Source organism: Ambystoma mexicanum, chromosome 4q (assembly GCF_040938575.1).
Source record: "Ambystoma mexicanum isolate Mex_15411 chromosome 4q, UKY_AmexF1_1, whole genome shotgun sequence".
Taxonomy (NCBI): Eukaryota; Metazoa; Chordata; class Amphibia; order Caudata; family Ambystomatidae; genus Ambystoma; species Ambystoma mexicanum.
The window spans coordinates 1,264,934,787-1,264,948,666 of NC_090928.1; the positions used below are offsets into that span (position 1 = coordinate 1,264,934,787).

The 13,880-nt window shown below is 48.5% G+C and overlaps 1 protein-coding gene across 2 annotated transcripts in view; it reads right to left on the reverse strand.

Moving 5' to 3' along the window:
- The window catches only part of TTBK1 (tau tubulin kinase 1), a 1,457,642-nt gene that overhangs the window by 1,097,690 nt on the left and 346,072 nt on the right, over window positions 1–13,880 (reverse strand). For both annotated transcript variants that reach the window (XM_069608875.1, XM_069608874.1), the window contains exon 6: window positions 8,759–8,863. In XM_069608875.1, coding sequence (XP_069464976.1) covers window positions 8,759–8,863 — 105 coding nt within the window. The remainder of the gene's footprint in view (window positions 1–8,758; window positions 8,864–13,880) is intronic.

A 13,880-nucleotide genomic window follows, 5' to 3' on the forward strand; every position in this document is an offset into this window, starting at 1 on the left:
TTCCCTCTGCACCCCGCCACCAATGTTGAAAATGTTCTTCAGTGCCAACACTGACCACTGTGCAATCCTATCACAGTAGTTGCTGGGCACTGCAACCTGTAGATCTGTTTGAATGAGTGCTTGATGCTTCGCTGGTGAACTGCCCTGGTCGCACAGTATGAGCGTCGGTGCGGTACATGCCCTTGGAGTTAGTTTGACAAAGACCAGGGTTAATGAATCAGGGGTAGCCATGGTTGTAGTTGTTCCTTTTTTTCCATAGGGTGGACTTCATGTCCGGTCCTATTGCATTCATCTATGAACACCATGAGTGGCAAATGCTTATAATTATGATCTTTTAAGACAACATAACAGCATTCAAATTTGTATTCATACAAAAAAAGGATTGCCAGGTAGCCAAGAAGGCTAATCATTGTTTCCTGTGTTACACAGGATTTCTCAGTAACAGCTAAAGGTCTCTAATCACTTTTCCCTTGAGTCCAATGGCGCATTATTTCTCTGCAATTTCAGTTCCTCATTGTTTTAGCCACTTTGCCCTTGAGTCCCAGGAGGCACTATTTCTCAATAGCGTCAGTTTCTCAATGTGTCTAGCCACTTTGCAATCGAGCCCCAGGACACATTATTTCTCTGTATCTACAGTTTCTCAACGTCTATAGCCACTTTGCACGCAAGAGTCCCTCTCTCCTCCCTTAGTCCCCTCCAGCTAATCTAGAATAGGGCTGCAAGACTTATCCTTGGCCTCAAGCCCAGGGACCGTATCTGTCCAGCCCTAAAATCTCTCCACTGGCTCACAATGGCTGCAAGGATCAAATTAAAAACCCTCGGCATCATCCGCAAGGCCTTCTGGGGCCTGGGACCACGCTAACTCCAACTTTCCTTCCCTAAACACTCCCCCGCTAGAGCCCTACGCTCCTCTAATTCCAATTCTCTGACCGTCAAATGCTTCTCCAAGCGCGGAGTGGGAAGCAGGTATCTCTTATCGGCTGGTGCCTCCCTTTGGAACAGCCTCCCTGCCCCTCTCAGATTTGAGCCAGACCTCCTTAAGTTAAGGAAACTGCTCAAAACCCTGCTCTTGTATACCTCTTTCCCTTCCTTGCTAATCACCCCACTGCCACTGTGACTAGTGGCCTGATCCTCATGAACCTCACAGGATCTCAGGCCTTTCCTCCCAGTCAATACCAGAACCCCTCCCCCACACTGCATTGCCCTGCGGGGCCCTGCCTAGTGGCTCCACATACTATTACTTACCAAAGCGGTAACCTGGGTTTCTAATGGCATCAAGCCCCTGTTCCAAGTGTTGGTTAATGACCCGGAGCCCTTGTTATCCGCTCTCCCTTCCCTCTGGCTGATGACTTGTGCTGCTGGGCCGTTAACCCCCGTTCTAGCCCTTGGAATAGGGGCTTAAGGCCACATTAGTGGTAGGGACAGAGCAGCTTAGCTCTGGACGGAGAACAGACTATTTACTTTGGACTTCACCACATACAATGAGCATCTTAGTTTGGTTAGGCAGGGAAATCCTTAGACTAGGGTTAGTGAGTCCTTTTTACTTATAATGTAATAAAACAAAGTAAAGAATTCCAAAAACGGGTCTGTCTACTACTTCTGAACTGCCACCCTATGAACAAAGAACAAATACATACTGTTGGAAGGCTGTATTTGCTCATGGGCAGGGGCGGTGTTAGAGCCCTTCAACCCTGGCGCCACCAGCCTCAGTGGGGCTGCAGCAACTGCCCCATGCTGGCAGTCAGCAGTCTTATGACAGGGACATATATTACTTTCTATATCACTTTTGTTCTGGGGATTTAAATGTGTGCTTAGCGGCGCTGCATTACAAGCTGCATTTGCTGAAGTCCTTCAGGCTGTCACTTCCTTCGGATATACAGAAGTGTTCTAATAACCCTGTTGACTTTTAACAACGGTTCCTCCGCATCAGCCCCTAACGAAGAAGGATTTAAAGATTTTCAGTGGACATTTAATGTATCAGCTACCCGCTGGCTGACAGTGTCGTGATAATCAGTGGCTATTCAACCCCAGCTGTATTTGTTTGTCTCCATTAGAATGTATGCACCCCAAGGGTGCCTCAAACAGTTGTTTTCGGATCTACGCAAGGGGGGCCCGCGAACATCATGTTGAAATGAGCCACTGCGAGCCGTGATAAATCGCTTCAGCCGGGCCTGCACACGGCCCAGACTTTGTAGAACTTTAGCAATCACATCTCACTCCAAAAGGACTCAATTCAGTTTTGACAACAGCATTTACATCTGACAAAGAACTTCTGTGACAGCTTCCTCTTGCACCTCCCTTAGTCATCACCCCAACACTTTGAAAAGGTCATCAACTTTGTCATCATACTACCCAACATTTAAGGAAACCTACTAGGAATATTTTGACCATGGAAGAAGATGTCAGAGTTTTTTTCCCCACTGACTTGCATTGGAGTAAAGTACATTTTTGGCAGGAGACAGTTAACAAAAATGCTGCAAAACATAAGCATTTTGAGCTGGAAAAAAACAGGAGACTTACTATAAACTAGGGATACTAAATCATCCTTCTCAAACCAACTGCCACCTCTCCACAGTACAGACCAGGTATGTTGGAGAGTGCATCTGTATAAAGTACATCTGCGGGTGAGCACTGGCAGCATGCATCATGGATTAAAAACCCATTTGCACAATGATGTGAAATGATGACACTGACTTTGCTGGGTGCCAGTGGTCCACCAGGCAAACAACCAAAATCCCTCCCTCCCCCACCCTTAGCCGCCCTCCAACACACTCTGTGAATCCTACATTCCAGATTAAATGCAGGCGGAGACCATAAGGGCCTCGTCTGAAATGTGCCGCCCCTCTTAAGAGCCCCAGGACAAACCAATCTAAAAACTCACATTACTCCACCAGAATCCCAAAATATTCTCTCACGGCCTTCCAATATACGAGGCCCAGTCATATATCAACTGTTCGCTTGTTTGGGTCTTGCGCAAGATGGAACTTACACTTCTTTTCTAAGGATGGCGGCTTCAGCGCTCGGCAGGCTCCGTCGAGTGGCGGCTGGTGACAGGTGAGGCAGGCAGGCCCGCGTGCTGCCTGCGCCATTCTAAAATGGCGCCACTTTCCCGCCGCCGTTCGCGCGCGCCCTGGCCGGCCCGTGCGCAAATGGCGCCACTTTCCCGCCATTCGCGCGCGCCCGGGCCGGGCCGTGCGCGCGGGACGCGCCTGCGCCGATCTGAAGTCAGTCAGCCGCCTGGAATGGGGAACTCGGTGGCATCATGGTGAGGAGGCCCTAGGTGCTCATGGGTAATTTACCTCAAGTCGGTCGTCGTATTCATAACGCTGTCCGATTAATAATACTACGTCATATTGCAACACCTAACTGTCGGGGAAATAAGCATCGTTTTGGCAGAGGTCTTCAAACTGTGTGGCGCGGTGGCGCCAGAGTCCTGCATGAAAGGTAAAAAAAAAACGAATCACTTTTTTCTTTTTTTGATTGGAGGAAATGGGAAGGGGCAGCTCACATGGTCATACTGGACCATACAATGGTTTTAGGCACCAATGAAAAAATGGCCAGCAGTTGCAAAAGGATATTCAGTCCTTTAGTCACAGACTGTTAGCATAGCTCTCAACTCACACGCTTTTGGCAGGTGTCACCCGCCTTGTAATGAGCTGACTCACCCGCCAAGCCTCCTGCATGCACATTCATTCCTATGGGCGTCTCACCCGCCAAAAACAAAATCGGGTGATTTCACCCGCCTTTGCGACACAAATGGTTGAGAGCTATGTGTTAGAATAGTACCCAAGGGGTTGTTTTTTGTTCAAATGTAAACAAATTGTGATATTATTTAAAGAATATTTATTCAGCAACAATGGTCGAAACTACTGACTGCATAGTGAAGTAACTCCTCAAACTGGCCCACATTTGCCAAAAAAGTGGCCTATTTTGATTGGCCTACACTAGCATTTTGCATTTTTGGAACGGTCATCGCCCTATTGCCCTATAGGCCAGTCCAAACCTGGCTGCTCATCCATAATGGGCTAGGGGGCATCCATCCAGTAGCCCCCTCGCCCATTATGGAGGAGCCAGCCCAGTGAAACACTGAGCACTCCCTCAGCTGCTTTTTCCAGCTGAGGGAGTGCTCCTGGGCTGGCTGAACTGTCAAAGGGAAACACAGTTCCCCAGCCGCACATGATCACTGAGCCATGCAACGCTGGGGGTGTTTTGCTTCACTAGCCTTGCATAGCTCATTGGAAATGCTGGCTGGGGCACTGCATGTCTGTATGTGCGAGGGGGTGCTCCTGCGCCTCCTCGCACATACGGGCAGAGCAACCTGGAGCGGGGCATTTTAGCAACCACGCGCAGGCCCCTGCAGAAGGTATGTTTATGGCGATTTATTTTTTATTTAAATGTGTATGGATGTGTTTGCTTGTGTTATGGGACTGTGGTGGGAGCAGGATGGGCGGCAGCACTGGGATAGTGGTGGGAGTAGGGTGGGGAGAGCCCAGGGCCTGTACTGGGAGTAGGGTGCGGTGACGGCACGCAAAAGTTCAAAGCGATTTCTACATACTGTCCATCTGGCACTTTTGGGGGGGCCCGGCCTGCCCAAACTTTGCTCAGGGGGGGCCCAGGCCAAACAAGTTTGAAGACCACTGCTCTATGGCGTTCCTGTTGACTCACGCACCCCTAGCTTCCGTGTTGTGCTAATCTCTAAATACAGTTATTTGAGGACCTTCTGGGCATTGGCAGAAAATTCCATAATCAGGCTCAACAAATACCCTTTTATTGTTTAAATACAGTTATTTCATGGTGTTTTGTGCATTGGCTGAACATTCCAGAATCCAGATCGATGAATAACCTTCTTTTGTTTTCCAGTGTACAGTGCTGTTCCTGTGCTCTCTAGGTCTCAGCTACTTAACTCCAGTGCACAGCATTTCTCATCTAGCCCAGAAGAGGGGAGGGACATTTGCTCATGCTGCCCAACTCCAGACACAGAAAAACCCAACCAAAGCCACATGAACAAACTATATACAGTCAGGGCTGGCCTTGGTGGCAGCAGTGCTATGGGCGAATAGCCGCCCCTCGCCACTCACCCCTGGTCAACAGGGAGATTGAGGGGGGGCAGGCACGCTACTTTTTTTTTATTTCTCTCCCGCCTGGCAGTTAATCACTGGAATGGGGCGGTCATGCACCCTATTCCAATGAAAACCGCCTCACTCCTGCTTCGGAGTGGGGAGGTATTCATCTAAATATGGTGCTTATGCAAGCATCAGCACCCTATTGTTATTAAACAAAAGGTCACCTACCGCACCTCCCACTACGCCAGCTCGGGGGAGCCCTTTTATTTTATTTAATTACATTTGATTATACGCCCAAACCCTGGGATATCACGGCGTAAGTTACAGTAATTGCAGTAAAACTTTCTGGTTACAGGGCAAAGAGATGTCAGGTAATAACAATGGCATGATAGTTGCAGAGAAAAAGGTAGGTTAACAAAAATGCTGCAAATACGACTCCCCCGAGCTGGCATGGTGGGGGGCTAATCGCGCCCGGGGGGGGCATGACGCCCCAGGAGGTCGCCCGGCCCGCCCTGCCCTAACGCCGGCCCTGTTTACAGTACTGCGTCCTTTTGTTCTTTGGTATTTGCAGACATTATCACATGATCATAGTGCCAGGTGTACTCCTCAATTAATTAATTTAGTAATGTCAGGGTCATTCTTTGTTAGATAAGGAAACCCCAAGCCAATATCTCTCTTTTGACAAGAGAGGGTTATTATTGCCAGGGTTGTACAGCATGAACATGACTCTTGAAGCCACAATAGCCAGATGCCGTATACTGCATTACAGGACCTGCTGTAACTGCTTTATTTATATGCTCACTTGCCCATGCACATTTGTGGCAGTTGTAAAATGTCAAATTAAATAAATGCAGGAACGCAAAAGCAGACTGAAGTCTCTGAGCCCACCTCCTTGACTTTTTGTCACATCTAAACGCCAGAGTTATACTGTAAAATACCAAAACTTAAAGCATATTCCAAAAAACAGCACAGTTGGAGAACGTTACCTGAATGTAGTCTTTTTGATACAACAGAGTACCTCACATCGGGGCTTAACACGCAATTCTGAACTCTTATGTGCCTTTAAAACCCATTCCGGCGGGCCGGATTTGAAGGCCATTAGCACGCCGCGTTGCCAAAGCGGCAACCCGGAGTGCTAAAAAGAAAAAGGGGTTTTGTTTCTACAAAGGGACACGCGCAACGTCCTGTTGTATGAAGGAAAATCCTTTACCAACATGGCAGCCATGGAAAGGGAAGAGGGGCTCCAAATGGAGCCCTTCTTCCGTTTCCATGGCGGACGTTCTGAGCAGAGAGGAAGGTGTGGCAGCGGCGGCAAGTGCCGCCATAGCTGCAATAAGGTAAATTGGGGGAAATTCAAAAGGGTTTGGGGGAAGATGGCAGCGGGGGAGCCGGCCATCAGTCGGCTTGGTGCGTGTGCTTACACCGGCCGTTCAAGTCTGCGTTCCTAGCCACCTGATTGGCTGGCTCCCCCGCCCAGGGTGCTCATGTTATTTACAGTTTAATCATCATTTAAATCCATTCACAGCACCTAACACACCAGCAAAGATGCAGAGCCAGTCTTGGGAATGGCACCCAACAATCTACTGGAATGGCATCCTCTGAAAAGGCTATAAAGTGAAGAAGGTTTACATCATGGAGGTTACTCAGAATGTGACCATCCGTATGTTCAGGACTACAACTCCTATCATCTCTAGCCAGCACAATCAGTCTTTAAAGTATTGTAGCAGTTGCTGTCCAATATAACTAGAAGGCCACAAATTGGGTACATTAGGGAAGACTCGTCAGCACTCAGGAAATTCTCTCACTCTAGGCCAGTGGTATTCAAACATTTTTATGCCGAGCCCCCTTGAGTAAAGCAGTTGTTGCAGAGCCCCCGCTTTGAGTAGAAATGTTGCTGCTGGGCACCCCTAGATATAAATTCTGTCATACTCCCTTTTGGAAGAACCTTGCGCCCCACTGGACACCCTTCGGGCCGCCCAGGGGGGCCATGCCCACAGTTTGAAGACCACTGCTCTAGGTGTTTGCTGCAACACACCTGGAAATGAACTCATAATGAGTAAGAAAGCAGCAGTATTTACTCAAAGGTAGGCATAATCAAATTCCTTCCTATGTCGCGACACTGCATTAGTAGCCTGAAGAACCACATTGGTCCGAGAAGCAGTTATTTAGGAGGGCATGCGGCTGGGGCCTACACCTTCTTGGAGGGAGGTCATGTAACAGCCGGAACAGTCACCGGGGTAGGCTATAATGCTGCAGTGTTTACAAATCAGACTCATTTTAAATCAAGTGGTAGGAAAAAAGAAAAATCTTAAATCCAGAGCTGCCCTCAGCAATGAACAACGATCAATACGTGTCATGCAATAGCATGCACCTGTTCAAACAACCCATTCTTAAAGCATATTCAGAAGTGCCCCGGCCAAAGCCGTGCCAGTTATTGACCCCATGCGTGAGTTTGGAGCAAGAAATCCATTTCAATCTTACAAAAGAGCACATCATTGCACAACACACTTGTTGGCTGTTGTTCATGCGGAAGAATTTGGGATTGACGCCTGATTTGGAAATACGAATAGAAATTGATGAACGTTTCCCTCTTGGTGGACGCAGATCGCCAAGACCGACTCGTTTAGTGTTATTTACCTTTATGAACGGACCACCATTCAACTGCACCATCAGAGGAACGCAGACCGGCCACTCTGGAGGTGAGTGCTTACAGAGGACAGCACTTTTATATTTACACATACATGCAATACCATTTTTGCTGGCCTTTTTTAATCTATTCTGTTTCACTTTGCTTTTCACATCATTCTAATGGCCCACTTCCTGATAACATTCAGATACTGCGGGCGCACTGCAATATGGCCAGTACCAATACCTGGATGTGGCAGCTTGCACTGGAGAACTCCCTTGGTCTTCCAGTCCCTATTGTGTTGCATCATCCTTTGTTTACTGTTGCCAAGCAATCACAGCCCACTTGGTCATGTTTGTGTTATGCTCGACGCTACCTTCTGGACCCTTGTGTGGGTTCCTGGTGCAGGGCATACATCTTAAGCTCCCGAATACTTTGTCGGACTTACCTGGGGCCACTTACTTCCCCCACTTAACATGACGCTACTTTGTCTCTGTTCTACACCCAGACAAGAGCCAAGTGCGATAGGTTTTGCACAATTATTCTGATTCTTTGTGCATATATTTTCCCCACCATGCTAGTCCAACCTTTGTAATGCAACTGCCTATTGTTCATTTCTTAAATAGGAATGCAGTCCTATGTGACCCTTTAACGGGGGAATATTTGTGTTTTTTTATTTTTTTATTTCTTCATGTTAACCAAGCAAAAATAGAAACTTCTCCAACTTGGATGATAGTATAAAACCTCACTCTTAATTCAGGATGCTTTAGGACAGGGGTATGAAATGTTCAGATGTTTTGAACTACGACTCCCATGGTCCCTCACCATTGACAATGCGCAGGGTAAAGCTGATTGGAGTTGCACTCCAAAACATCTGTAAATCCCAAGACCATTCCCCTGCTCTAAGATAATGTTATACCAGCCACAGAAAACCATTTAGTTTAATCTTCATCTTTTCTTTTTACTACACGAACGCTTGCACAAGACGAACTAGATAGCTATCATAAAAATACAAACTAAAAGACAAGCTGCACTTTTTCTATGAGCAAATGGCCCGCTGGCTACTTACCGGCCGGACTTCTCCGTTGGTGTTGGTGTACTGTCGTGCGAGGCCGAAGTCCAGCATGTAGCATTTGCGGTAAGTGGAAGGCAGCCGACCCATGGCAAAGTTGGACTAAACAAAGGAGGAACAGCATTAGAGAAAGAAAGCCTCCCTGCGGTCCTTGGCACACAAAAGTGATTGGGGGCGGAGAGGGCATCCCTGCGGCAAATCTATGTTCATTCACCCAGCGTGATTTCTTCTAGGAATCATCTCTTCTAGGAGCATTTGGCTTCGTGGATTGGAACAGGCTTAACATACATTCATTTAAAAGAATCACTTGTTTGAGTTTGTTTTCTGCTTAATTAATTGCATAAAAAACAATAATCACACTGCATGACAGCCTGACAACGCACCTCCATCCTTTAGAATTCTATATTTTCCAAATGACAAGCATAATCGCCACCTACACATATTCCAATTTCCTTTACTGTTATAATGAATCTATTCTACAAAACAGAGACACCACCAACCCTCCACACATTTTGCACTATAAGACTGAGCACTGCTACCCCTATCCCCATCGAACCATCACAAACCTCTTCTGTGACGTAAAATAAGATAAAAAGAAGGAAACCTGCGCACCGAACACCTTCGAAAAACGAGTCTATTCCCATATAAACTTCGTAGCCCGAGACAACACTCTCCATTCGCCTTTCAAACCACTTATTGCTCAAGATGTAATTACTTGTGCAGCATTGATTTACACTTCTACAAAAAGGTCTTCCAATAAATGAATCAGCAAACAAATAATGCCTCATAGAAATGTAGTCTATCAATTGATTGGACAAGGAAAACATCTTTGCAGAAAAGAGTCTTTCCCTTTGTCGTAGGGTAGGTACTGATCATGAGAGTGGAAGGGTGCATCCTTTGGCAGATGTGCACAGCAAGCAGTGAGCAAGTTACTGTGACCATCCACGCGGGGAAGGCGAAGTGGGAGTGTAGCTGGCATTCATACTTAGTACGAGAATTGCCTTGTTGTGGGCAGGAGAAGTGGCACTGTAGCCGTGTCATATACCTGGAAGGAGATGTGGCAGTGACTTACATACTTGTTGGGAAAAGTGTATTGTCGTGGGCAGGAGAAGAGGCACTGTAGCTGTGCCAGATACCTGCAAGGAGAAGTGGCAGTGTAACTGACAAACATACTTGGTGGAAGAAGCGTCTCGTAATGGGCAGAAGTGGCACTGTAACTGTGTCATAGACCAGGAAGGAGAAGTGGGAGTATAACTGTGTCATAGGCCAGGAAGGAGAAATGGCAGTATAACTGACTTACAAACTTTGTGGGAGAAGCGTCTTGTCATGGGCAGGAGAAGTGGCACAGTAACAATGTCACCCACCTTTTCAGTCATTCGACCCATGAAGCGTGTGTCAGTTGAGGCTTTCACTGCATCGTCCCCCCCCCCCCTCCTGCAACTCTGGCTGACTCACACCCTGACACAGCCCTTTCCAAGCTCCACTCTGCTATCTCTGATACTCTCGACGTACTTGCCCCCGTCATGAGTATCCGCATGAAGCCTAAAACCAAATCCAACTGCTGGTCAGACCGTCACCCTTAAACTCAAGTGTAGGGTGGCTGAGAGGAAATGGTTGGCATCTTGTACTCTCTGTCCGCACCAAGAAGAGAGCCCACATCCAAGCCTGTGTATCTGCGGCATCTAATAACTCGGCCAAACTCTTTAAAATCTGCAAGGAACTGGCCAACCCTGCTGCAGTCTTTACCCCTCCTGCCGCCTCACAGGCTCTTTGCAATGACCTTGCCTCTCACTGCATCCAAAAACCCAGGTCATACTGTCCACCATCACCTCCCCTCCTCTACATTCTCCTTCTATGAATGCTGACCCTCCTTCAGCCACCCCCTCCCTCTTTCTCGCCCTTTCCTCTTTTCTCCCCCGACGAGGTCGCTAGACAAGTCCGATCTATGAAAGCCTCGTCAAAACAGGTTCATCCCTGTTCTTCTAAAACCATCAAGGACCACATTGAAACACTCGCTCCGGCCCTTGCCGATTTCTGCAACCACTCCTTTGCCTCAGGTGCCTTCCCCTCCCCTCTGAAGCACTCTCTTGTGCATCCTCTTCTCAAGAAACCCACAGCTGATCCTTTTGTCCGGCCAACTATCGCCCAATCTCCATTACTCCCTTTCTGTGCAAACTTCTGGAAAAGCTGGCCATCTCTCAGCTGAACCTTCATTCTGATTCTGTTGGCTGTCTCCACGACCATCAGACTGGCTTTAGAGCTGCTCTCCTGAACATCCGCGAAGATCTGCTCTCCAACCTTGACTCTAACATTCCCTGTGTCCTCATTTTATTCAATCTCTCTTCTTCCTTCGACACGGTCAACCATACCATCCTGCACAACCGCCTCCGTTACAACTTCGGTATCACCGATCAGGCTCTGGCCTGTCTGACCTCTTTCCTCTCTGATCGACCCTCCCTGGTCCAACTTGGGTCCTCCCTTTCATTTATCTCCCTTTCTACTTGTGGTGTTCCCCAGGGGTTTAACCTCTCGCCCTCGATTTTCAACCAATACCTGGCAACTCTTGCCCACTGCATTGCCATTTTCTGCTTCAATTTCCAGTGTTATGCTGACGACACTCAACTCATCTTCAGGCTTCCCTCGGCCACCCCCTCTGCTTCTCTAATCTCTGATTGCCTAACTGCCATTCAGGGTTGGTGTGCCGCCAACAATCTTTGCTGAATGCCAGCAAGATAGAGATCTTCCTTATCGGCAAACCTTCACCCTCCTTTCCTCTCACTCTCTGGCTAACCTCCCTTGGCCCTCTTCCTACGCCCACCTGCAAGGCAAAGAACCTCAGGGTCATCTTTGATTCCACACTTTCCTTCTCTGCCCACATCTCTGATGTCCCTAAAAAGTCAAACTTCCTCCTCAGAGGTACTCTGCCTTTCCTCTCCTTCCCCCAGAAGATCACTGTCTTCCGAGCCCTGGTTCTCTCGAGGTTGGACTATTATAACAGCCTCTTTCTAAATCTACCTGCCTCTACTCTCCGCACTTTACATCTCATCCAGAACAGGACTGCAAGACTTGACCTTGGCCTCAAGCCCTGGGATTGTAACTCTCCAGCCCTGACATCTTTCCACTGGTTCCCAGTGGACGCAAAGATTAAATTCAAAACCCTCTGCATTGTCCACAAGGCTTTCTGGGGCCTGGGTCCAAAACACTTTCAGCTATCCCTCTGTAAATACCTCCCCTCTCGAGCTCTTCGCTCCTCTACCTCTAACTCCCTTAGGGGTCTGTCGTTTTTCAAAGAAACAAGCTGGGGGTAGATCTCTGTCTTGAGCTGGGGCCTCCCTCTGGAATAGCCTCCTAGCCACTCTGAAACTTGAGGAGAACCATCTCCGGTTCCGGAAGCACCTCAAGACCTTCCTCTCTGCTTCTGCCTTCACCCCTCCTCTCCCCTGCTGAACCTTTCTCTCTCTGCACATGCACCTGGCCTACACTCTGTCTTCTGGGCCCAAGTACCTGCTCACCGTGCAACCCACCCGCAATGCCTCTGGGCAATCCCATGCACTGGGGTCTGTATCTGTAACCATACAGACCTGCCCCTCCGACCTCCTGCACTTATCAGACAGACCCTGTCTGCTGCCTCAACCCAGCACTTGCCACTTGCTGGCTGCCCTACCACTGTTTTGATGCCTTTGTTATTTATTTATTTTATTATTTATCTGTTTTTCCTTTGCTCTGCACTTTCCACTTCTCCCCCTTCCATGCACTTTTCCCCTTTCCTTCTCCCATGCACTTGCCTGTTCTCAAGGTCACTGGGCCTAGTAAGATCGTTGTTTTTTGTTCTCCCTTGTTCCCCTCCCTTGCCTTGTTGCGCTCTGAAAAACTTGAGTACGAGCACAATACAAAGAAAATATAATATCATCCTCCGACAAACTGGCCTGCCGCCTGCTCCAAAGGCAATACCGACTCTGTCCTCACTAAGAAGAGAGCACACATCCACGCCCGCGTTTCTGCAGCATCTAACAACTCGGCCAAACTCTTTCAAATCTGCAAGGAGCTCGCCAATCTGGCTGCAGTGTCTACCTCTCCTGTGCCCTCCCCTCCCAGGCACTCTGTTAGGCCCTGGCTTCTTACTTCATCTCTAAAACCCAGGACATCCTGTCCACCCTCTCAGCCTCTCCTGCTTCTCCCTCCAGTCCCTCCACTTCCTCTGGCTCACCTGCGGCCACCCTCCCATACCCCCTGTCTTCCCTCTCTTCTCCCCCGACAAGGTTTCTAGACAAGTCTGATCTATGAAAACCTCATCCAAACAGTTTCTTCCCTGTTCTTCCAAAACAATCAAGGACCACATTGACACCCTCGCTCCAGCCCTGGCCGACTTCTGCAACCACTCCTTCACCCCCGGAACCTCCCCCCCCCCCCTGAAGCACCCTTTTCTCAAGAAACCTCCAGCCGACCCCTCCCTTCCGGCTAACTACCGCCCAATCTCCATCACTGCTTTCATGGGCAAACTCCTGGAAAAGCTGGCCATCTTCCAGCTTAATCTTCACACTGAATCTGTTGGTTGTCTTCATGACGATCAGTCTGGCTTCAGAGCAGCCAGAAGCACGGAAATTGCTCTCCTGAACATCTGTGAAGACCTTCCCTCTATAACCTTGATTCAATCTCCCCTCTGTGTTCAACCTACTTGATCTCTCTTCTGCCTTTGACAAGGTCAACCATGCCATCCTGCTCAACCGGCTCCGTGATAACCTGGGTATCACTAATCAGGCCCTGGCCTAGCTAACTTCTTTCCTCTCTGACCAACCCTCACAGGTCCAACTTGGGTCCTTCCTCTCCACTATCTCTCTCTCCACTTGAGGTGTTCCCCAGGGGTCTAACCTTTCTCCCTGGCTGTTCAACCAATACCTGGCAACTCTGGGCCACCTCATTGCTGCTCTCTGCTCCAATTTCCAATGCTAAACGGATGACACCCAGCTCGCTTTTAGGCTCCCCTCTGCCGCCTCTTCTCCTTCTCTCATCCCGGATTGTCTGTCCGCAATCCACTAGTGGTGTGCCGCCAATGATCTCTGCCTGAATTCAAGCAAGACGTAGATCCTCCTCATCGGCACACCTGCACCCCTCTTTCCCG